The sequence below is a fragment of the Paroedura picta genome, chromosome 16, assembly GCF_049243985.1.
Source record: "Paroedura picta isolate Pp20150507F chromosome 16, Ppicta_v3.0, whole genome shotgun sequence".
Lineage (NCBI taxonomy): Eukaryota > Metazoa > Chordata > Lepidosauria > Squamata > Gekkonidae > Paroedura > Paroedura picta.
Genome location: NC_135384.1, coordinates 6,993,132 through 7,015,157, shown reverse-complemented (window position 1 = coordinate 7,015,157; position 22,026 = coordinate 6,993,132). Strand labels below are relative to the sequence as shown.

Here is a 22,026-nt window from a genome sequence, read left to right as displayed (position 1 = left end):
CAAGTTCTTGCTGACGCCTTTCTGATGTTACTCCCCTTCCCTGTCTTTGCGCTGACCAGCCATGACCACACCAATCCAAGTCCCCAGAGCAGCTTAAAAAGACATTTGTGGGCTAGTGTTCATTTGGCCAAATAGAGTTATGAACAACCAGAGGGGGCAACACTGTGATATGCAAAGGGGGCGTAAGAGCATGCACGGGACACGCCCACCCACCCACCAACCCTTGGGTTGCTTCCTTCAAGGTTGGCCCCTGGACCTCCCCCACCCACCTCTTGCACCCAGGACCTGCAAAACACGTTAACCACGACATGTTCTGGTTCTGAGCCTTTATTGGATAATCTTGGCAACTGTTTTAGGCAGTCTTGGTAGCCCGGGTCCGCTTCTTCTTCACCACCACCGGCTTCTGGCTGCGCAAAATGGCACTGGCGCGACGCAGGGCAGCCTGCAAAGGGGAGAAGCAACAGTCAGGGGTCTCAAAGACTCGCTGCCCAGATCTACCTTTCCCCCAGGATCCATTTCTGGGTGGCCCAAGAGCTCCACTCCAGCCTCCGGAGTTCTGCCACCCGGCTAAAGCGCTTTCTCACCTGTTTTCCCCCAGTGTCTCCCCCCTCCCACGTTATGGAGCCTTGTTGGACCGATCCAACAGTCTGGCTTCTTGTTTTGCAAGGAGGTCTACCACATGCCCCGGAAGGGCCACTGAAGATACCCCCACAACTGGCACTCAGATGTACTGCCTCCAAGGGGTGAAGGCCCAATTCAGCCAGAAAGGCTGGCATATCACCAATGGTCTTCAGGTCCTCAAGCTAACCCCCTCAATAAGATCAAACCCCTCCTCTCTGCGGCTCAGCCATGCACCCCTCTGGCTGTTTTCTCAGTGGGGCTCTTTGCCATTCTGGGCATCGCCCCACTGAATTTGGCTGCCACGGTGAAGGAGGAGATTGTTTCACACTTGAGACATCCTAGTCAGGCTACATAACCTCCTTAAATTACCCTCCTCCTCCTCGCAATTCAATGGGGGAGAGCTTTTATACAGCGAACTACAACGACAGAAAGCTTGGCAGCCCTTCTGTTCCAGCTCGAATGTCCCCAATCCACTAAGCGCAACCTGGATGAACAGTAACTATTAACTTCAGGCCACTATTGAACAGAAAGAGGTCGAGTTCCTCCCTTACCATGCGCAGGTCCTTGCGGTAATTGTTCTTGCGGATGATGTGGCGGAGGCTGCTGAGCGTGGCTCGCGCGTTTTTGTTGATGGTGATCTTCTCATAGGAGGTGGCTGGCTTCCGCTGGCCTGAAAGGAGAGGAAAAGGAGAGTTGGACTACAGAATCTCTCAGAATGTGGCTGGCTCCAGTTTCAAGATGCCACTTGAGCCAGATGCATGCACAGTCAACGTGATTGAAGCACCGGTAATTTAAGCTCTCTTCACACAAAAGTCAGCCTAACCAGCTCCATGCAATATAGGCCCTTAGAGAGCCTAGCTGGTGGATTAGAGGGAATGTCAACTGCAGACTTGCAGTTCAAGATCATGAAGGGAGCTTCTATGCAACGGCAGATCTTTTGGGATCCCTAGTCAAAGAAATGTACATTTCTTGAGTATTATCATTTCTTGAGCTGCGTAAGGATAAGAAACCTGTTAATTGACATTAGCCCCGAAGCTCGGCCACCCTTTCATTCCTTCTGGCATACAACTACCCTCATGCAAATGTTCAGTAACTCCATAAGAACTAGAAGAAACCCTTGAGATACCATGCAGCTCCTTGGCCATTTGTCTCAACAGCCTGCCTTGCCCACAATTCTGAGCTATTTACAGCTCACTGTCCGTACAGAACCCATCAAAATCTTTGCCGTCCCCCTTCCTTTATGCGCATCCCCATCCAGGAGCGGCATCCGTTCTGCTGGGCCAGCCCACCTGCACGTTTCTTGAGGACCACGACGATTCCCTTCCCATCGGCAGCAGGCTCCACCCCGACAGTCTTGCGATGGATCAGCCCATTGTAGCGGAAAGAGTTGCGAGCTTTCAGATTGTTGGGTTCCTTTGAAGGAAAAAGAAATCATCAGCAAGGTTGCAGGGCTGGTGCTTAAAAGGGGGGGAGGCTGGGTTGGAGGGCAGGAAAGTAGATTCCAGGAGAACAGAGTCCTTTAGGGCAGCTCTGGCCTTTTTATCCAGAAGCAAAGGAAGGTGAGACAGTTTTGCAACTTACCGTGCTGTAGGTTTGCTTGTTCCTTTTGATAAGGAAGCTCGAGCAGTTACGCACAATCATCCATTGCAGATGGGCAGACATCTTGCAGAGACCTAGCGGGTGAGAGACCAGAAAAATATTTTTGTATATTTCCAATTTTTTCCATCCCACCTAAACCCAAGTCATTTTCTAATTTTAAATTCTCACCGTGTTCCCTCTGCTTCTTCCCCACACTTGGTCCTCAATTTTCTTATCCCCCCCTTCACATCCCTGCCCACATCCTCTAATTGCTTTTTCTTTCATCTTGTCATCCCGGTGAACAGCTTTCCAGCACCTCTGAATCAGACACACACCTCCTGCCAAAATGAGCCCTGGTCCGGAACAGGGGGCAAAGCACAGGGCACTGCAATTCTTCCCAGTGGGGGAGTGACAGGTCAACCCCCAGTGAATCACAAGTTATCTACTCAGCTCAATACTTATACAATGCATTCCTTGCCAACAGAAGTGAAGATTTACCCTCGGCTCCACTGCACTGCCGCCTGTCCACCCACAACTCATTTAACAGGTGCTTTGGTAATGGACGATGGAAAACGATACACTAGCGGTGCCCCCACACCCCCAAAATGTGGACTATTGGGCAACAGTGTAGTCCAGATGACACTCTTTGCTAAGCAGCCTAAAGGTTCTCCTGAAGGGTAACGAGGCATATATAACCATTTACCATTTTTTTGTTACAGACAATTCACATAAGCTTAATTTGTATCAACAACTGTTATTTGCCCCAGTAATATATTCTAAAAAATCTTCTGTGAATGAGTTGTAGCAAACTGTTGGAGGTTTTTTTTTGGGGGGGGCATCACCTGGGCTTGGAATTGGGGTCCCTGTGGGTGAACAGGCAGTTGTGAGTTTCCTGCATTCTGCAGGGGGTTGGACTAAATGACCCTGGAGATCCCAGATCTTGATCCTATGATTTTAAAACATTTAATCCATAATTACCCATATTGGATTTTAGTGGGAGGGGAGGGGAGGAGAGAGGGGACAGGGGAGTCCTAGCAGCCCCAGATAATTTAGATCATGTGACCCACACTTCCCCCCATCCCACTTTGGAGCGAAGCCCCCCCTCATCCAGCCTCCCCATAGACTCCTTCACCCCCTACAGCAAACATGCGGCCGAGCTCCCCTTCCATACCTCTTGCCGCTACCACAGCCGGAAACGGAAAAGGAGGGGCCAAGAGCCCTCAAGGGGGTTTTATAGGTCCTCCCCCTCCCCCAGCTAACTCCTCCCTCTTCCATCCGGAGACATAGAGAAATACCAGAGAGGCAACGCAACATCCGGTAAGAGTGACGCTCTCCATGGGCCATTATGCCCATCTAGCTCGCCGCAGCTCTATGGCCACGCCCTATCTTTTGCAACGGAGAGAAAAATTTCAGAGCGGAAGTCGCGGGGTTGACTACGATGACGTGCCATTCTAGGCTAATCTCTATGGTTCCTGCGCTCTCTCCCGCCCACTTCCGCTATAGAAAAAAGGCATCAATTGCGAGGCGTTCGCGAACGTTCGGAAACGATCGGGAGGAATCGTAGTCTCGCTTCGGAGGAACTCGGCCGCTCCTCGGAAAGGGCTCGGCCATTCCTCCTGTGAGCGGCATCCCTTCGGCTTCTTTTCGGAAACGCTCGTTAGCAGTTCGGGGGACGACGGCTAAGCTTTCGGAAGAGAACGGCTGCGGGCGACCGGGATTCGGGAACTCTCGGGTGAATTCGGAAAGCCGGCTCGGCGCCGCCTTCGTGAGTGGTGAGAGCCTGTTTCTGCTTTGCACATCTCACTGGCGTCTGAGGGAAATAAGTTGGTGCGCCTTTCAGCTGTAAAGTCAGGGGACGGGTCGGAAGCCCTTGAAAAAAACAACAACAAAAAGCCCTTTAAAATAGCCCAACATTTTCCTGCACTTTTGTCTTTTTCCCAGACGAAAAGCACTTGGCTGTGTGTAGGATTCATTCATTCATTCACATTTATATACCGCCCTCCCCGAAGGCTCAGACCTTTGGAGATGGTCAGTTTCTCTGGCTGGGGGAAACACTTCTCCCAGTCCACATTCCTGCACTCCTGATGCAAGATAAAAACAACTGTAAATATAATATAAATACAATCATAAATGAAATAAAAATAAATAAAATAAGATCCTCATTATGTGGCAAAGGATGCAGTCATCCTACAGAAATTAGGGTTGGGGTGGTGCTCGGTTTGCCCCATTCAAAACTCCCACAGTGCAAAGGCTGAGTCCAACACACACCCAGCGCCCCTCCACAAACGGCGCTGGAGTGGTCAAGCTGCCCCACAGTTCCATCCCCCTGAGCTGTTCGCGGTGTGGAATAGAGACGGTGTCTCCCATGACACTGTGTGATAATTTCTCTCCAAAACATTCTGATGAGCTGTTCTGTGCACCCCTCAAAACTCTTCATTTTTTCTACAGGAGCCAGATTTGTTGTAGCGAACACAGGACCCAAAAGATGTCAAGGACTGAAGTCACCCAGCATACATGTAGTGCAGTGCAGAATGGTACCCATACGTCTATTGCCCATGTAAGGTAGGTTGTTTGGCACCTTCAGATGCACGTTCTTTATTGCAGGGGTAGTCAACCTGTGGCCCTCCAGATGTTCGTGGACTACAATTCCCATGAACCCCTGCCAGCGAATGCTGGCAGGGGCTCATGGGAATTGTAGTCCACGAACATCTGGAGGACCACAGGTTGACTACCCCTGCTTAATTGGAATGGGCTTCTTGAGCAGGTGAAGGGGACATACTATCTTCAGACGTTAGGGTCCCAGCCTCCAAGCAAGGTGTAGAATTCTCCCCAAAATACAACTTATGGTCCATACTACAGAGATCTGGTCTCCTGGAGAAAACAGCAGCTTCAAAGAGCAATCTTTAGGGTATATTACAGATGCAAGGTGAAACCTCTCCCTCGGCATGAGCAGAAGGACTCTGGGAGATGCGCACTGCATTCCAGCATGCTGTGCCCAGGGATGTTCCCTGCCTCTTAATCAAACCTATTACAGTCCCCATGCATAATGGAACGTTGCTCTGTATGCGCGCCTTCACCCGCCCGCTTCAGCAGCGGCAGGTTCCTTCCTTCCCCCATCACCAGATACCTTACTTTGCAACCCGACATGCGCACCCCATTTGTTTCCTTCGTTTTCTCTGGACTGAGTGATTTATTTCTTGCCCTTTGCAGCTTTTGTTCTGCTTTCTTGATGAGTTCTTTTATGTCACCTTGAGCCGAGCTCCCTCCTGCTCCTCCCCTGTAATTTTTTCACACCTCTTCACTGTTTCTTCAGTGCTAGTCTGCCGTCTCACCCCCTCTCCCTGGATCCCCCGCCTCATTCTCTGTTCCATATTGTGGGTTTTAAACAATATTTCTGCCTCCCCCCCCCCTCAGAACTCTCCTGTGAACTAATTTCACACAGTGCTTGCCCTGCAAATTGGTTGGTTTGTTCTCTAGGATGAGTTCTGAGAGGGTGTTGGCCTGAACCAACCTTGTCAAATCTGCAGATCAACTGGGAAATATTGAGAACAAAATGCCGGAACAAAATGGCTGCTGTGGGGGAGGGACCAGTCACAAAATTGCAGCTGTGGAGGCCTGGAGAAGACTCATCAAATATTGGGAGTTTCCCCAAAATGTAAGGAGGTTACAAGCAGCCTCCCAGTGCTGCTAAATCCATGGGTTCAGAGGTGGACACAGACGCTGGACGTGGCTCGAGCTCTTTATTAAAACCCCACCATGGTACAAGTAGAACGGAGGTGGGAATCAAAGAATCAAACAACCCCAATGTAGACACAAAAGACACCCAAAAGATCTTTCTGGTAGTGCGTGCTATTGGTCAGTTTCACTTTAAACTGACTGGATCCGGGAGACAGGATCTAGCAGCGCATCGGTCAATTTCGTGCTGGCTGGGATCCTGTCTCAGACCTCAAACTTGGTCCTCAGCAGGGCTACAGACACAGGAAATACTGTTTGCGAAAGAGCCCTTCTTGAAGAGACACAGTTGATATTCCACGCGTGCTTCCTGTCCCAAGTGGAGGAAACCCAGGTATGGCTCTTTGTGTTGAGGAAGAGATACTTTGAGGGGCAAAGCAGCCAGGCAGCAGGAAATGCAGTGGTAGGTGCATAGCACTCATGGGCATCACACCAGGAATCAATGGCCTGGGTGTCACGTGTCCAATATTTAGGCCCTAAATATTGGACATGTGACAACTGTCCTGGATACCAAGAAAAGTAAATCCAGATGCTCTTACAGTGACAACGTTTCTGCTGATACTGGCTGAAGGCTTGTGGGTAAATAACCGGGAGACTTGATGCTCTGCTTTTCCCTGGGTCCCTCTGGAATTCTGCTGGTCCTGTAGGGTAGGGAGAAATCAGGTGTCTATCTGGACCATTGCTGGACTTGCCTGGGGTATTTAAAAAATATATTTGTCCTGCGTTTCTGGCAAGCCTTTTGCCACCCTCTGGTTTATCTCTTTACCACGGACGTCAATCAGCCTTCGTTTCTAAGTACCCAGGGGCCCGGATAGCCTGCCTGTTTTCCCCATTGTGGGTCAGGAGACACAGATGTCATTAACAAGCGATCGATCACCCGGGCAGATTGATCGATTTGGCAGGGAAAGGAGGTTGCGCTGGGCACCCAGCACAGTGCGCGGCTGTTAAAAGGGCGCAAGGCACATGGCGCTGATATTCTGTCTGCTGTTGCCCCTCTTCTGGGGCCAGGGGTGCCCGTTTGAGCTTCAGGACGCCATCCAGGAGCTGCAGATTGAGAATACGCAACTCCAGGGGAAAATCCAGAACCTCACAGAGGCCCTGAGTGAACTCCAGGTCTTTGTCTGGAACCAGTCGCAGGGTGAGACCCCTTCTTTCTCAATTCCGCCCCAGTCCTCATCGACCCTCAACCCCCAGCTCTCTCATCCCAGCCCCCATTTTTCAAGTAGGCTGCTTATTTTAGGACCGTCCTATTAATTGTGGGCAGGTTTCTGGATGTTCTGGCAACAGAGGTACCTTTTCACATGCATTTAAATTTTGTTATACTTGGATGGCATCCCATGTTTCCCTGCAGTTCAAGAAAGCTTCCGATAAAAGTTTTGCAGTGTGTCCAGTTAATATTAATTTTTCACTTTGTTTTCAGGATAGCTTAAAACCCTGACGTGGCTTCTGTTTTGAATTTGTAAATTGCTACGTGCTTTTAAACTGGCAACGGCCCATGCAGTAAAGCTTTGCTGACTCACAATAATAGCTAAAAACATTTTCAGCTAAAAACAGAAAATAACATGGCCATCGCCAAATCCCCCCCCCCCTTTTTTAAATTGCCTGCTGTTCAAACCCCATCAAAAAACCTGGGAGAACAAGCAGACCTTTGCAGAGTCTACTGTATCTCCAAGAAGCCCCCCTCCCTTTTTTCCCCAAGAGGCCCATTCCACAGAGCCATAGAAAAGGACTGGGCTTTGAATGAGGTCAGATTCCCACCCCCACCCTGGTAGTGGGACAGCCAACTCTCTCTGTTTTCATCTGCATTTACTGTCTACCTTTCTCACTGGGATTCAAGGAAGATTACTATGATTTTTAAAAGAACCTTTTCTGTGCATCAGGAAGTGGGTTAAGAGACGCGATAACGTTTGAAGCCAACAGTTATGTTTTCCAGTAAAACAAAACACTGCCAGGGGCCAAAGCTGCAGGCAATACTGGGTAAAATCTGAAAAGCGGGGTCGAGGGAAAAGAATAAGACGCCCAGCGATTGGGATGGCAAGACCAAATTTCCCCCTTGTTTTTTCTCCATCGCTAGCAGACACCAAATGCACCTCTTCCTGGTCTGGACTCTCAACAGCTTTAATTATTAAACCCCCCTGTCTGTCAAATAGCCCATCGTGTGACTTCTCATATTTTGCAGGTGGATTTGCAAAACAGACTAAAAGGTCTTAGGAATAAACTGGTCGCCAGATACCGAGGAACTCTAGTTCTCCTCTGTTGCGTGCAAATCATGTTTGCTTCAGAATGTTCCTTTTCCTTCAGGTTCTGAGTCAGCTGCGGAACACCTTCACCACGAGCACCTGCAATGCCCGGCGAACGCCCACTGGCGCAATACGGCTGCCCCCGCCGTCTGGCCACCCTCCACAATAGGGCTTCTCACTCTAATATCCTTGATGGCGACGCTGACGGAAGGTTAAGAAATCGGCCCTCCCTCTTGGATGTGGCAAGATCATGGTGCAATGCTACTCTTTTTCTGCAAAGGGAGTGGGGACATTTGCCAGGGCTTCTTATGGATTCTACCCCGCCTGATACCAAAGACTTCTGATGACCTCTTGGGTTGGCCTCTGTTCCTCTTTCCTGCTCCGTTGCAGATTCTGATAGGCTCGCTTTCACGGATAGCAAAGGGGTACGAGTTCCAATTTCTCCTTAGGCTAACTTTACTTAGGCCTTTTGTTTCGGTAGTTTGGGCTTTGGCCCGTTTTGGTATTAAGAGAAGAGAATTGGGCGTTAACAACTGGAGATGAAAGAAGGCCTGGTTTGGGAATAGTATACATTTCGGACACATTCCTCCGGTCGATCGATCCATCATTGCATCCTCCCTCTTGGTTCCTGTTTCCCCAGGGAGCTCTGTGCATGCACATGATTATTCCTTCCTTCACTTTATGTCACAACAACCTTGTAAGGGACACTTTAATCCAGGCTTCTGTAACCCGGGTTTCTTGATGGCCCTGGGAGGGTTTTCCGAATAAGTGGGAGTTAATTAATTTTAAATATATTTTTAGCATTCGTTAAACATTTATTGGGTGATATGACCACATATGGTCATGTCGACCAGCTCCCCTCTCCCGAAATAGCCAGTGATGGGCCTGGGGGGGGGGAGCGGAGGGGCCCTGGGGGGGCATGTCCACAGCAATGCTTTATTCTGCACAATTGCGCCACTTCTGGGGTTTCTCAGTGGTTAAAAAGCCTAGAAAGGCTGCTCTGATAATTTTGAATTCTTTTTTTAAAATTCTCATTTAGCCAATGGTCAACTTAACATCTATAAAACATGTAACTGATTATATGCAAGTATGTAATGGCTGTTGACTGTTTTACAAGCCGTCCTAATTTTTGTGCGTGGGGGCGGGGGAAAAGATTTAGTGCATCTTGACTGAGAAACTTTGCTGAAGAGTTTGAATGAAGTCTCCTCCATTCATTTTAATCAACAATAAAGACCAATGAATCACAATACGTGTTTTTAAATCCGTGGGTTGCGGTTTCCTAGGATCTTGCTTACATTCAATTCCTCTGTGCTTCTATCTATGCCCTTTCAGGTGTTTAAATATAGGACAGTCTCCTTAGCTTAGGAAGCTCTCGATCTCTAGTTTCTATGACTGTGAAGCTTCTTTCAGCTTTCATGGCCAAATTAAGTCCAGCTTTCAAGCTGGATTCCCCAGTGTTCTAGGAGTGGGAATTTCTGCGTCCAAACTATGGATGCCAGGCCCCAGGTTGGACCTGGGGATCCTCTCGTTTTACACCTCATCCCCAGGTGACAGAGATCAGTTCCCCTGGAGAAAAAGGCTGCTTTGGAGGGTGGACCCACCCCAAATCCAAGCTCCCCCCCAAAGTCTCCAGGTCTTTCCCAACCCGGAGCTGGCAACCCTAGTCCAAACTCTTTAAAACAGGTGCCTTGAGATTCTTTTCTGTATCCTCACCCCAGAAAGAGTTGTACTTCCGCTCCAATGAAAGGGAGATTTTTATCTGATCAGATTCCCCCCCCCTTCCCCGCTCCCACTGTTGTGTCCTTGAAACAGTGACTGTCCACTGAGTTTGTCAAAGCAGCCAATGGTGACGGGGCCCTGTGGCGAATGTGGGTCACTCAATGGCCCCCTTTTTCCCATCATGCAGACCTGCCCCAAAACTGTTTGTCCTTGGAGGCAGCACCCTGGCCTCCTCCCCACTCAAGACCCGGGACAGGTTGTCCCCCGAACAGGTAGAACAGAGAAAATGAGTTGGAATGACCTGTAAATATCAGCAAGGATACGAGGGATGTTCATAACAGCCTGGTGTGATGAGAGAATGCCAATCAGCTCCCGGGAGCCTGGCCTCTTAGACCCTCCCTGTTCTGAGCCGCCAGACCAATCAATAATCCCAGTTTACGTAATTTTGTTTGTATGTAGCCACTCTCAGAATGGTCTCGTGGAGGTTCACACAAGATAAAAACAATAAAATACAATAAAAGGCCATAAAAACACCCCTTGCACCAATGAATAGATGGCAACCTCTTATTCAACCATTCTGATTTCCGTTCCCTCTCCTCCCTTATCCCCCTTCTAGGTACACACAAAATAGCTTCTTGGTACCCATTGAGCCCTAATCCCAAGAGATTTGTGAATACCAGCAGTGAGGAGGACTGCAGACCCACAAAGGGAGTATGCGTGTGTCAGAGATGGGCGTTTATAGCGTGAGATTCCCTCCCACATTTAATCAGAGACTCTGAATTAACTCGACCTAGATAGACCAGGCATGCCTGATGTGGTCAGATCTCGGGAGCTAAGCAGGGCTGGCCCCCAAATACCATGGTTGTGATGTCACAAATCACCTCTGAATGTTTCTTACCTGACAGCTGGACAATCTTAGGGTCTCCTGCCTATATTGCACACGCCATTCAACTCTTCCGGACCAAGGTCCTCCTCCAGGATTTATAGTGATATCTGATTAGTGCCTTTAATTCTGATAACACACAAGAATAAGGGGTTGAGCCAGACAGAAACAACCACCGAACCATTTTCTCTTTCATTGCGATAAGAAATTTGTTTCTTTAGTGAACCGGGCCAAACAAAATACACTGGTGAACAAGTCAGCTCTACAATTCCTGTGAAAATAAATGCTAAAGTTACCAAAGTACGTAGCTCTGCTTTTTAGCAAGGAATAGCTCTTAACGGCAATTCAGTTTTCAGCTGGTTGGAGAACTGCTTTTAGAGATAACCAAATAAACCCAAATTACCTCCCCACGAATTCTTACATTTTCTCCTTTGAGTCAAATGAGTAGCCATGTTGGTCTGAAGTAGCACAATAAATTAGTTCAGTAGCACCTTTAAGACAAACAAAGATTTATTCAAGGTGTGCTTGCACTCGAAAGCTCATGCCTTGAATAAATCTTTGTTGGTCTTAAAGGTGCTACTGGACTCTGGTTTTATTTTTCTCCTTTGAGTCTTCAATGCAGAGAAATCTGATTTGCTTGCCAGGAGTACATATTTATAGGGGGAGAAATTCAGTTTTTATCTCTAACCCATCTATCATACTCATGCGAGATTTTAAAAAACAATTTAAAAAAAATATTTTTTAACAAAATTAGCTAATAAGAGAGAAGCAAAACTCAGCAAGGAAAACCTAGCAATGTCACAGACTGCTACAGTCACATCCAGAATTAAGGACACAGAGCCCAGCGTAGGCAAGGAAAGAAATACATCAGACTGATGTAAAGCAATCACCTCTCTATGTTGCCTTTCCGCCGTGCCGCAATCCACGTTCCCACCTTGATGTCCTCTTCCCCTCCTTCACATCTATGAAATAAAATTGGGGGTGGGGGGAGAGAGAAGAAACGACACTGAAAACAAAACCACAAAAGTCTACAGGCCTTGCAACATCTCCCGACCTGTTGCTGGCTTTCCTAAGGTCATCGCTTGGGTATCAGGTGGGTACAGAAACAGCATTGCAGACCCCAGAAGCTGGAGGCTGTGGCACCTGGGAAACATTCCCTATGGGGGGAGCATGATTTGTACATGGCAACTATTGATCCACCCGTCTTTCTTTGAAACTCCCGCAGGTTATCCATTAGTCTCCCGTGATCTAGCCTCCTTTATCTGTCACTCCACCCCTTTCTCTTTCTTGTCTCTCCTTCCTTCGGTCTCTTCTTGGCCCGTCTTCCTTCCCTCTGCCTCCGTCCACTCCATCCCCTCTGACCCCAGCTGCTCCCTCATCTCTGTGTCCAATTCCTCATCCCTTCCTAGGAGCCTAGCCGATTGCAAAGGGAAGCCCCCCCCCTCCCTTTATTAGATGCTAATCCTCCCCAGTTCTTGGCACTGGTATCCATTTGGCACTAATGAAGAAGGGCTTTTTTTTGTTTTGTTTTTAATCAGCAGCAGCCGGGCTTCTGCGCCTGATCCCTCTCCCCCAGGGACCGCGCCACGCCAGAGGGTGCCGGAGCTCTTTGCTGCCTGCTCATTTATCACACAGCTTCTGCCACCTTTCTGCTCAGCCCAGCCGGCTTGGAGGAGGCTGCCTGATTCTCTTGCTGTACGACGGCTGGAGAGCGTTTCTGCCGTTCGCACAGTGTATTCCTCCGGGAGTGGCACTTTGCCTTTGCATCTCCCTGCAGAAGGATCCTTGGCGCTTCTTTGAAACCTCCCCAAGGGCATCTGGAAGAATTTTAACTACTGGGGCTTCCCTTCCCCCAACTGGGAGTAGATCTCCGGTCCTTTTGTATAGGGAAGGTCTGAATCCAGATGCTTTTGGGGGTGATCTCCGTCTATCTGATCCATCGAGGAGCCGGGAACCGCAGCAGCGACGCACCTGTTTGAGAAGCCTTCCATCCTCCAGAGTCATGGGATCCAGACTTCCTAGGTATTGACTATTTTGGGGGGAATTGGAACCAAACTGGATCCATGAGAACATCAGAGCAACAGGGATTTCCTTCTGCTGTGCCTGGACACACGTTTCAAACTCTTCTCTGAATTTACTTTTTGCTCAAAGAACAGGTCGAAGGGCCCGTCCGTTCTGTATTCGTGTGTCCTTTTTCTTGAAGAATCATTGGGCTACTCTGGCAAAACGACCCACCTGCAGTGATACTTCCGTTCTCTCTCTCTGCTTTTAAAACACTCCTGTTTTCCATCTGAGTGCCAACTTTACATTTTGTCATTCTTTGCCGGGGACTTGTTTGTGGCTCAACAGATCGAGAGCCGCTAAAGAGATCTGACGCGGCAAACTGCCTCCTTGTAACCGTGATTTGGTTTTGACTCCTGTGACAGTGGGAAAGAGTCTGGGGAAACTGCGAAAGGGAAGCAACAATGGATTTCGGACGGAAAGGAAGAGTTTGGATTCCTTTGAGCTTTCGAGCAAGGAAAATGGATTAGAATGTAATTCTTCAAAGAGGACACGCAAACAGCTTTTTGAGCTGTCTGATCCCGAAGGAACACAGCTGTGTGGGTGTAGGGGTCACAGTCGTGACCCTTCTGTTGAGAGAGGCTGGCACAGACTCCAGTTTCAAATAGAACTGGAGGGTCACGAGAAGTCTTTGGGCCCCAAACCCTAACAGAAGCGACAAAGTTGTTCGAAAGGCAACTGAGGGGCCTTGAGTAGATTCAGCGCAGCACCTAGAACTTGCTTCTCTGTCACAAGGGACTGTAACATTGTGAATGATTACAAGGCCTTCAAGTCCAGCTACTGGAGGACCCCAGGCCAAATATTTCCTGTGAAGGAGCCAATCTACAGGCAAGGGAGGGGCATGGTGGGAGTGGAGCTCTTGCCCCCAAGCGAGAAGGGTTTGGGTCGTCTTCGGCTCTCCACCTTTACTCCATGAAAAATAGTTGCTAGCCAGGGTGGTATGCTGTAAAGTTCTTCTGGTGACCAGGGCCTTTGAAGAATCTCAGCATCCTTCCTTTGACCACCAGGCCAGAATGGACACCCTTCCAAATGGCTTCATTCCTAGTGGACAACTGAGTGTTTTGCCCAGCCCTTGCAGCTGCAAGAATATGCCCTCTTCCAAAGTTTTCAAAATGGACATTGTAACCTGGAAGAGGCTTTAGGAACTGTTTTGATCACCTCCCCTCAAGATGCCTGTTGCTTCTTGATCAGCGGGATAGATTTCGAACAGGAGGTCATGTCAGAATGTCCGTTTGGAACAGAAGTTGTTAGTTCAGGAGGTACACTGTTGAAAATTGTGTGGATTTGTAACTAGTTGGGAGATTTCGAGAGACTTTTTAACATCTGCTTTCGATGGGCTGCCGCTCTTAAAATCTCCCGGGGGTTTAAGATTTTAATTAGAAAGATTGCTTTGTCTGGGCAAATTACCGATGGTTGTGTGGCAACGAGACTTTGAAAGATTTTCGTCTGTGTTAATAGAGCGGTGAGAGGGGAAAGGATTATTGAGGATCAGAAGGTGTGTGTACGTCTTAAAAGGCTCCTTGAAAGCACCCAGGGGGACGTTATTGTCCATTAGTTGTTTTATCTCCAGTTCTCTGGCATATTCTGTCTAGCTCTTCATTCCAGAGAACCTGTTGTCTTAAGCTTTGGTTTGTGTTGCCAACTCTCACGTGGGAAATTCCTGGAGACTTGGAGGAAGCCTCTGAGGAAGGTGGAATCTGGGGAAGGAGTTTGGCAAGGACGTATTTCCCCAGAGACTACTCTTCAAAGCTGCCATTTCCTCCGAGAAAATTGATTTCCATTTCCAGGGGCCAGTTGTAATCCTCGGAGAACTCAAGATCCCACTTGGAGATTGTCCGTCCTCCGTCCTTCTCCTGAGAAAAGTGTTTTTGGGGAAAGGTTAATAACGTAAACAAGTAAAGTAAATAAAAAAAGCAACCTTGGTGTCCGCCTCCTTGCAGTCGGAAGCAGCTAGTCACTAAGAACGACGGACCCCTGAGGTTGAATTTAGCTTCAAAAATAAAGCTAACTTCCGTTCTGCGCTTTGTTGCTTAAAGAGTTGGCCGTACTCGATGGATGGCCCACAGCTTACTAGTAAGAGAGAGAAAATAACTGCCAGAAGTGAGGCATTCGTTATAAACAGAAGTTTGTCCGGAGCTGGCTACCGTCGGCCCCAAGAAGGAAGCACCAGAATTATCCCCAAGAACATCGGTGTCTGAAATTTTGGGAGAACCCGGACATGTGAATCAGTTCCCAGCCCCGAAGTCACCAGCCCGCCCTAGACTCTCTCGGCAAACTGGGACCATGATTAAACTGAGCCGAAAGGCCCGCTCAATGCTCTCCTTGGGCCTCAATTCTCTCGCTCTCTGCTTTTCCGTGTCTGCCTTCAGCACCAGCTACTGGTGCGAGGGGACCCACAAGGTGGTGAAGCCCCCCTGCCTCTCCGCAGTCAAGAAGGGGAACTGCGTGCCTATCAACAGCAACGAGACCATGGAGGGGAACGTGACCATGGACCCTCATGTCGTCCAGTACATCTGGGAGACAGGGGAAGACAAGTATGCTTTTCGATATTTCCACACGGGCTTCTGGTTGTCCTGTGAGGAACACCACGGAGGTATGTAACTGGGGCCCGTTGCAGGGTTAGGCAGCATTCTTGAGGGCCGGATCATCTGTTCAGGAGACTTACGGTCTATTACAGGGGTGGCCAAACTGTGGCTCTCCAGGTGTCCATGGACTGGGGAAGGAGTTTGGCAAGGACTGTGGCTCTCCAGGTGTCTGTGGACTACAATTCCCATGAGCCGGCATGCCAGCAGGGGCTCGTGGGAATTGTAGTTCATGGCCAACTGGAGATCCGCAGTTTTGGCCTCCCCTGTATTAGAGGGACAAGACAGTGATGGGGAAGAGGTTGGGATATGAGTAACGTAGATGGCAAAGTCCCAGGGCAGCACAGGAGCAGAAGAAGGGGAAGTCACAGAAGAGGCCCAGTCCAGGTATCGTGGCCATCACATGTCAAGACACTTCAAAAGAGCTCTGCTGACACCAAACTCTGGTGTCACCAGAGCTGGCCTCTGCTGGCCATGGACTCTGCTGACACCAGAGCTGGCCTCTGCTGGCCTTCAGGTGGGACACCTGCCAGGGCCCAGGGATTCTGGCAGCACCCGGTGACTCCCACCCCTACCAATATGCCTCCCCTGACTCCTTCCTGCCCACCCTCTCCTCATCCACTCCCCTGGGAGCCTTCTGCCTCCGGTGCTCTCAGCTAACACTGGGGGAAAGTGGGTGGATGGAATGAGCAAGCACTCCCAGCCCCACACGCTGCCCTGTGCCTTTGGGGAAAGAGCGTGCCGGTGGCTGTTCGCATGGCCGACGTGGGGTATGTGGTGGGGGCAGCAATATAACTCTGGGGGGGTATGGATCCTGGGGAGGGGATGAGCACTCTATAGAGTGCCAAAATGTGGTGCTGGCCATTGCCAACCGAAGGGGACTCTTCCCCCTCTCCAAATAGACTGTGTGAGTCTTGTGCTTCTTTGTGGTGTGGAGAAACACGGCTCACAGTGTGGCCACAGGCCCAGCGTGTTGATAGCCCCACTGTACAAACCAGCCGTGAGGTCAGTTGGGAAAGGCCTTGAGAACAGAGGGGAAGCGGGCAAATGCAACCGGCCCGGCCCAGGGCTTCTGAGCTCCAGGGGAAGAGCGTCCAGACGGCACGTGGGCCCTCGAGTTCATGTTTAATAATATCATGGTTCACTGACTGTTTGGGGCCCGTTAATAGCAATCCCAGAGCAGTGCCAGCCCGCCCGCCGGAGGCTGCCTGCCGACTCAGCTTAATGAGAGGGCCGTCCCTGGAAGAGAGTTTGACAAATGGCACGGAGAGAATGCATTTTCGGGTGGAGCGGCCAAGCCTCGAGGCGCAGATGAAGAAATGGGGAAAGGGAATGGATGCTGCAGAATGAACGGCGGGGGAGGGGAGGGGGGGCTGAAAAATGGAACGAGAAACAGGGGACAAGTTTGTGTACGACCTCTCCGGGCGGGCTGCCCACTCTATCCCAGGCAACGTGGGCCTCCAGCACGTGCTTGTGGGAGCTTCCTGTGCAGTACGAACAATCTCCAGAACCTCCCTCGAGATGAATTCCCTGCATTCTGTAGTGGTGAATTCCCTTCGTTCTGCAGGGGGTTGGACTAGATGACCCTGGAGGGCCCTTCCAACTATGATTCTATGAGGGGTTTCCCCTGGCACCTTGAAGGAGGCATGGGCTTGCCAACCTCCAGGTGGCAGCTGGGGATCTCCGGGGATGACAGCTGATCTTCAGGTGATAGGAAAAGGCTGCTTTCGAAGGTGGACTCTACAGTGTTATGACCCCACCCCTCCCCAAACCCCGCCCTCCTCAGGCTCCACCCCCAAAATCTCCCAAGTATTTCCCAACCAGAAGCTGGCAACCCTCTACAGGTAGACAGATAATGGTACATCTTTGGTACTTCTTTTTCCAGAGTGACTATTGAGCTACTGAAATTTGGGGAGAGCCTGGATGTTGGGACGTCTATTCTGAGGGAGGCCAGGCAAGCCCGATCCCGTCAGATCATGCGAGCTAAGCAGAGCTGACCCTGGCTAGGTGTTGGGTGGGAGATCTCAAAAGGAACACCAGGGGTCATGACATGGAGGCAGGGAATGGGGAAGCACCTCTGAGTGTCCCTTGCCTAGCTGCCCGACAATCCTTGAACGTCCTGGCTACATGACACACCGTATGATAAATAGGATGGGGCAACCATGAGGGGTGAAGGAGCCTCCATTCCCTCTGCTTTCCCCCCTTCCTTTGGGAAGAGGCATGGCTGGTTGGGGCTCCTGCTGCTCCAGAGGTTTTGGGTGGCTCAGGTGAAGCCAAACCTACATGCGCCTCAACGCTGGATGCATTTCAAAGCCGGGAGGAGGAAAGACATGGAAAGGTTTCCCACTTGGGCGGGGAAACGGGGTCTACACAGGCTTGCAGTTCAATAAATGCCTGTTCCACCGCCAGTCTGGACTTAATGGGACTCTTTCTGTTTTTGTTGTCCTCCCTCCTCCTCCCTCGCCAGAAGAGAAGTGCCGGAGCTTCATAGAGCTGCCACCGGAGTCAGAAAAAGGTGAGGCGTTGGAAGGGTTTGGAGGGCCAGGCAGGCCTGTTGGTTGATGTTTAGACCCAGCTGGCTGCATGTGGAGGAGCAGGGAATTAAACCCAGCTCATTAGATTAGAACAGGGGTAGTCAAACTGCGGCCCTCCAGATGTCCATGGACTACAATTCCCAGGAGCCCCTGCCAGTGAAGGCTGGCAGGGGCTCCTGGGAATTGTAGTCCATGGACATCTGGAGGGCCGCAGTTTGACTACCCCTGGATTAGAAGCTGCCTCTCTGCTCTCTCTGGCAGAACTGGTCTATTTCACATGCTCTGCGGAGCTGTCCTAGGTCCCTCAGGGCCAAGCCTTGACTCCCCTTTGCTTTGTAGGAGTCCTGTGGCTGTCGGTAGCCTCGGAATTTCTCTACATCATCCTGCTCAGCGTGGGGTTCCTGCTGATGTGCTTGGACGCCATTTACTACGCCAACTTCATCGACGGGCTCAAAATCAACGCGTTTGCAGCGGTGATCACCGTTCTCTCAGGTATCTCCATCTCCCCTTCTCCTCCTTCAAACAGCTGCATCCTCATCCATCCCTGAGCAGCCGCTGTTATAAGGGTACAGCAGAATTTGAGTCCAATGGCCCCTTTAAGACTGACTAAGATTTATTCAATGCATGAGCTTTTGTGGGCAGGCACACTTCCTCAGACCATGGAACAGGGGTCATAAGAGTATTGGTATAAGGAGAAAATAAATGAGTAGCAAAATTAGTAAACAGCATCCCAACATCCCAAATATGCAGTATGATAATTCCTTGCTAGAAAAGCCAATCAGTCCTTTGGGTTCAGTTGTTGTTCACAAAAACATTGGGGCAATAAAAATGTTAAGGTTAGTGATTAATGGCAAATACTTTCCCAGTTGTGAAAAGAAGTAATTAAAAGACGGTGTTAGACATGCATGGAGACACCAGAGGAAGCTTCCTCCAGCAGAAGAAAAGGCCAAGGCTGGAAGTAGAGCAGCAATGGTGGTGGTGGGGAAGGCCCAACTGGAGGAAGCTTCCTCTGGTGTCTCCATGCAGGTGACGTCATAGCCACCCCCAACCTAAATGTGGCATAAGCACATCAGGTGACTGTCTTTGGAGCCCTCGTGATAAGTACCACAGAGCTTTCAAGGACAGCCAGAGTGTCAGCTGATAACGCTTAGGTCATATCTGGGGTTTCAAGTGGAGGTGAAATCACATATAGTACCATAGAGCAGGGGTAGTCAATCTGTGGTCCTCCAGATGTCCATGAACTACAATTCCCATGGAATTGTAGTTCATGGACATCTGGAGGACCACAGGTTGACTACCCCTGCCATAGAGTTTTGGGGGACAGCCAGAGTGTCACCTGGGAACTGTAGTCCACAGACACCTGGTGAGCCACCTTTTGGCCACCCCTGAAGTAAGGTATGCTGCCATAGAGTCTACCCTCCAAAGCAGCCATTTTCTTTTGGGGGAATTGATCTCTACCGCCAGGAGATTAGTTGTCATTCCAGGGTGTCCTCTGAATAATCTTCCTTCTCTCTGCCTGTCTCCACAGGGCTCCTGGGCATGGTTGCCCACATGATGTACATGACGGTCTTTCAGGTGGCGGTGAACCTGGGCCCGAAAGACTGGAGGCCCCAGACGTGGTACTACGGGTGGTCGTTTGGGTGAGTTGGGGCCCCCATTCCACAGCCAAGGCCGCCATTCCACAGCAGGAAACGGCCACAAGGAGCGTCCTCTCGTGGGGTTGGTTCGGTGGCAGAGAAAACCACCCCATGCAATAGGGGCAGGGCCTGTTTTTGTGTGGGGAGAGTCACTCTCTGAAGCATGTAGGGCCTAGGCTTTCCTTCTCTTGGTCACAATTTGGGCCTTTCTGGTCCTGTTCTGACAACTACATAGCAAACGAGAAATGGCTGGGTGCATGGGAGTGGGAGGGAGGGTTCACTTCAGGATGCCAGCCTCCAGCTGGGACCTGGAGATCCCCCGGAATGACAGCTCATCTCCAGGCAACAGAAATCAGTTCCCCTGGAGGAAAAGGATGCTTTGGAGGGTGGACTCTGGTATTCTTAAAACCCATTGAAGCCCCTCCCCTCCCCAAACCACACCCTCTGCAGGCTCCACCCCCTAAAGCCTCCCAACCCAGAGCTGGCAGAGTTTCTCCCAACCCAGAGCTGGCAACCCTAGGTATGCACTCAACGGAAGGAGGGAATGGCGCCAGTCAACAGGACTAAAGCGGTCATGAAATGGACTCAGATTGATGGTCCCTTCCCTAGTTTTCCCGCTCTGCAGGATGTTTGTAAACAATGTCCTTTCTTGAGTTTACTTTTAGTTTATTTCATTCCAAGGACGTCAGCCTGAACGGTTTCCCAGATAAACTCTGTTTTCTATTATCTTTTCCTCAGTGGCGAGTCTCCTCTTCTTTTAAGTACAACAAACCTAAGTAGGGCTTCTTCCGCAACCTCAACACAATATAGCAATGCGAATTGGCCGATGGCTCAAAATAGTACGGAGATCCTTGTCCCAAACGACAGTTTACATTATTACTTGTACTGAGGAATGAAATAAGCTAAAAGTAAACTCAAGAAAGGACATGGTTTAAAAAAAACATTCTTTATGATTGTTTAATTAATGCCATAAGGACAGGTCCTTTCTTCTTGGCTTGAGTTATCCGAGACCGTCCTGAGCTTATCCTCTTGCCGCTCTGCAGGATGGCCTGGCTCTCCTTCACGCTTTGCATGTCGTCCTCCGTGCTGACCCTCAACACCTACACCAAGACCATCCTGGAGTTCAAGTACCGGCGGCGGATTTTCGAGAAGCACACGGCATCGGCGGGGAGCGGCGCAGGCCCCGGTTCGCCCACCCTGGCTCCCGACCTCGAACGTTTCCTGTGGGACAAATATATCTTCAGCGTCAGTGACTCTCTGGACTTCTCCCTCAGCCCGCCCGGCCCGGTGGCTCCTGGCGGGGGACGCAAGTCCTATCTGAGTGGCTACGCCGGGCTGGCAGGGGGGCACAGCGGGGACGCCGGGGACGAAGATGATGGCGAGCCGTGCTAGAGAGAGGACCGTGGGCGGAGAAGGGGGCTGTCCTGCTTCCCAGCCCTTCTCTCCTGTGCCTGCCGTCTTGCTATAACCCTTCACCTCCAAGGACACCTCCTCTCCCCCACTCCATTTAGATAGTGTATGGCTGTTTTAGGGCCCGGACTAATGTCAGTCCTGTGAGGGTGCCAGGCAGGTCAACGGATTTCGAGCTGGACGAAAGGGCGTCACCCAAACCCCCGTGAGCTACCTGGCGGCCCTGGCAGTTAACTTTGGGCTTGAAGAGCAATGAGGCCACGGGAGGCAAAAGTGTAAACAAGACATTTTACTTGGATGTAGCATCTTTTAAGGTGCAAAGCAAATCTTCAAGTGTCTTTCTGTTCGATCCGTTGTCATTGAAGATGATTATATAGAAGAAGAGGAGGAGAAGGGAGTCTCAAAGCGGCTTACCAAGGGGGAAGGAGTCTCAAAGCGGCTTACGATGGACTTCACTTCCTCTCCCCTGTGAGGGAGGTGAGCATGAGAGAGTTCTGCGAGAACAGTTCTGACAGGGCTGTGAGTGGCCCAAGGTCACCCAGCTGGTTGTATGAGGAGGAGTGGGGAATCAAGCCCGGCGCGCCAGATTAGAAGCTGCTGCTAACCGTGACACCAAGCCGCAACCTGCCTCGGATCAGGTCCCCGGCCCATGGAACTAGCTGCCGAGGCAATCGTCCTGCCTTGCTAAAGCGTTACGGCATCACTTGGTATGAGAGATAATCACAGACCTCTTCCCACTTGCTGCCTACTCTGGTAATCCCTTGTTTATCCAGCATCCGTTAATCTTGATCAGGGGATGCAATCTATCCATCTATAGAAGGTGGTATTTCTTGTTGTTGTTATGTGCGAAGTCGTGTCCGACCCATCGCGACCCCATGGACAATGATCCTCCAGGCCTTCCTGTCCTCTACCATTCCCTGGAGTCCTTTTAAGTTTGCACCTACTGCTTCAGTGACTCCATCCATCCACCTCATTCTCTGTCGTCCCCTTCTTCTTTTGCCCTCGATCACTCCCAGCATTAGGCTCTTC

The 22,026-nt window shown here is 50.2% G+C and overlaps 2 protein-coding genes and 2 long non-coding RNA genes across 5 annotated transcripts; 2 read left to right on the top strand and 2 right to left on the bottom strand.

Annotated features, from left to right (window-relative positions):
- Positions 1 to 311: 311 nt before the first annotated feature.
- On the bottom strand, positions 312 to 3,453 carry RPL28 (ribosomal protein L28). Its single transcript, XM_077314059.1, has 5 exons — positions 3,371 to 3,453; positions 2,203 to 2,294; positions 1,911 to 2,034; positions 1,173 to 1,291; positions 312 to 442 (listed from the first exon to the last, which is right to left on the bottom strand). Exons 2-5 carry the CDS (start codon positions 2,281 to 2,283, stop codon positions 353 to 355), a joined length of 414 nt encoding a protein of 137 aa, XP_077170174.1. The 5' UTR covers positions 2,284 to 2,294; positions 3,371 to 3,453; the 3' UTR covers positions 312 to 352.
- A 196-nt stretch (positions 3,454 to 3,649) lies between these two features.
- LOC143825760 (uncharacterized) lies at positions 3,650 to 9,418 on the top strand. 2 transcript variants are annotated; one of them, XR_013226982.1, is made up of 3 exons: positions 3,662 to 3,971; positions 4,648 to 4,761; positions 8,233 to 9,418. It is a non-coding gene; the product is annotated as an uncharacterized LOC143825760 (long non-coding RNA). The 2 variants fall into 2 exon arrangements; XR_013226981.1 differs by lacking the exon at positions 4,648 to 4,761 and having other exon boundaries at positions 3,650 to 3,971.
- LOC143825761 (uncharacterized) lies at positions 5,946 to 12,151 on the bottom strand. The gene is made up of 3 exons (XR_013226983.1): positions 11,664 to 12,151; positions 10,789 to 10,902; positions 5,946 to 6,572 (listed from the first exon to the last, which is right to left on the bottom strand). It is a non-coding gene; the product is annotated as an uncharacterized LOC143825761 (long non-coding RNA).
- Positions 12,152 to 22,008, top strand: LOC143825758 (germ cell-specific gene 1-like protein). The gene is made up of 5 exons (XM_077314058.1): positions 12,152 to 15,427; positions 17,884 to 17,931; positions 18,290 to 18,442; positions 19,479 to 19,590; positions 20,631 to 22,008. The coding sequence occupies exons 1-5, from the start codon at positions 15,118 to 15,120 to the stop codon at positions 20,977 to 20,979; spliced, it is 972 nt and encodes a 323-aa protein (XP_077170173.1). The 5' UTR covers positions 12,152 to 15,117; the 3' UTR covers positions 20,980 to 22,008.
- Positions 22,009 to 22,026: the final 18 nt, after the last annotated feature.

Bases quoted from the DNA above. Each gene is read 5' to 3' on its own strand.
- RPL28 (XM_077314059.1), bottom strand. From the start codon at position 2,283: ATGTCTGCCCATCTGCAATGGATGATTGTGCGTAACTGCTCGAGCTTC. The intron at 1,292-1,910 runs GTGGGCTGGCCC...CTCTCCTTTCAG, and splicing joins GGTCCTCAAGAAACGTGCAG to GCCAGCGGAAGCCAGCCACC. The intron at 443-1,172 runs GTAAGGGAGGAA...TCCCCTTTGCAG, and splicing joins ACCGCAAGGACCTGCGCATG to GCTGCCCTGCGTCGCGCCAG.
- LOC143825758 (XM_077314058.1), top strand. From the start codon at position 15,118: ATGATTAAACTGAGCCGAAAGGCCCGCTCAATGCTCTCCTTGGGCCTC. The intron at 15,428-17,883 runs GTATGTAACTGG...CTCCCTCGCCAG, and splicing joins CTGTGAGGAACACCACGGAG to AAGAGAAGTGCCGGAGCTTC. The intron at 18,443-19,478 runs GTATCTCCATCT...CTGTCTCCACAG, and splicing joins GGTGATCACCGTTCTCTCAG to GGCTCCTGGGCATGGTTGCC.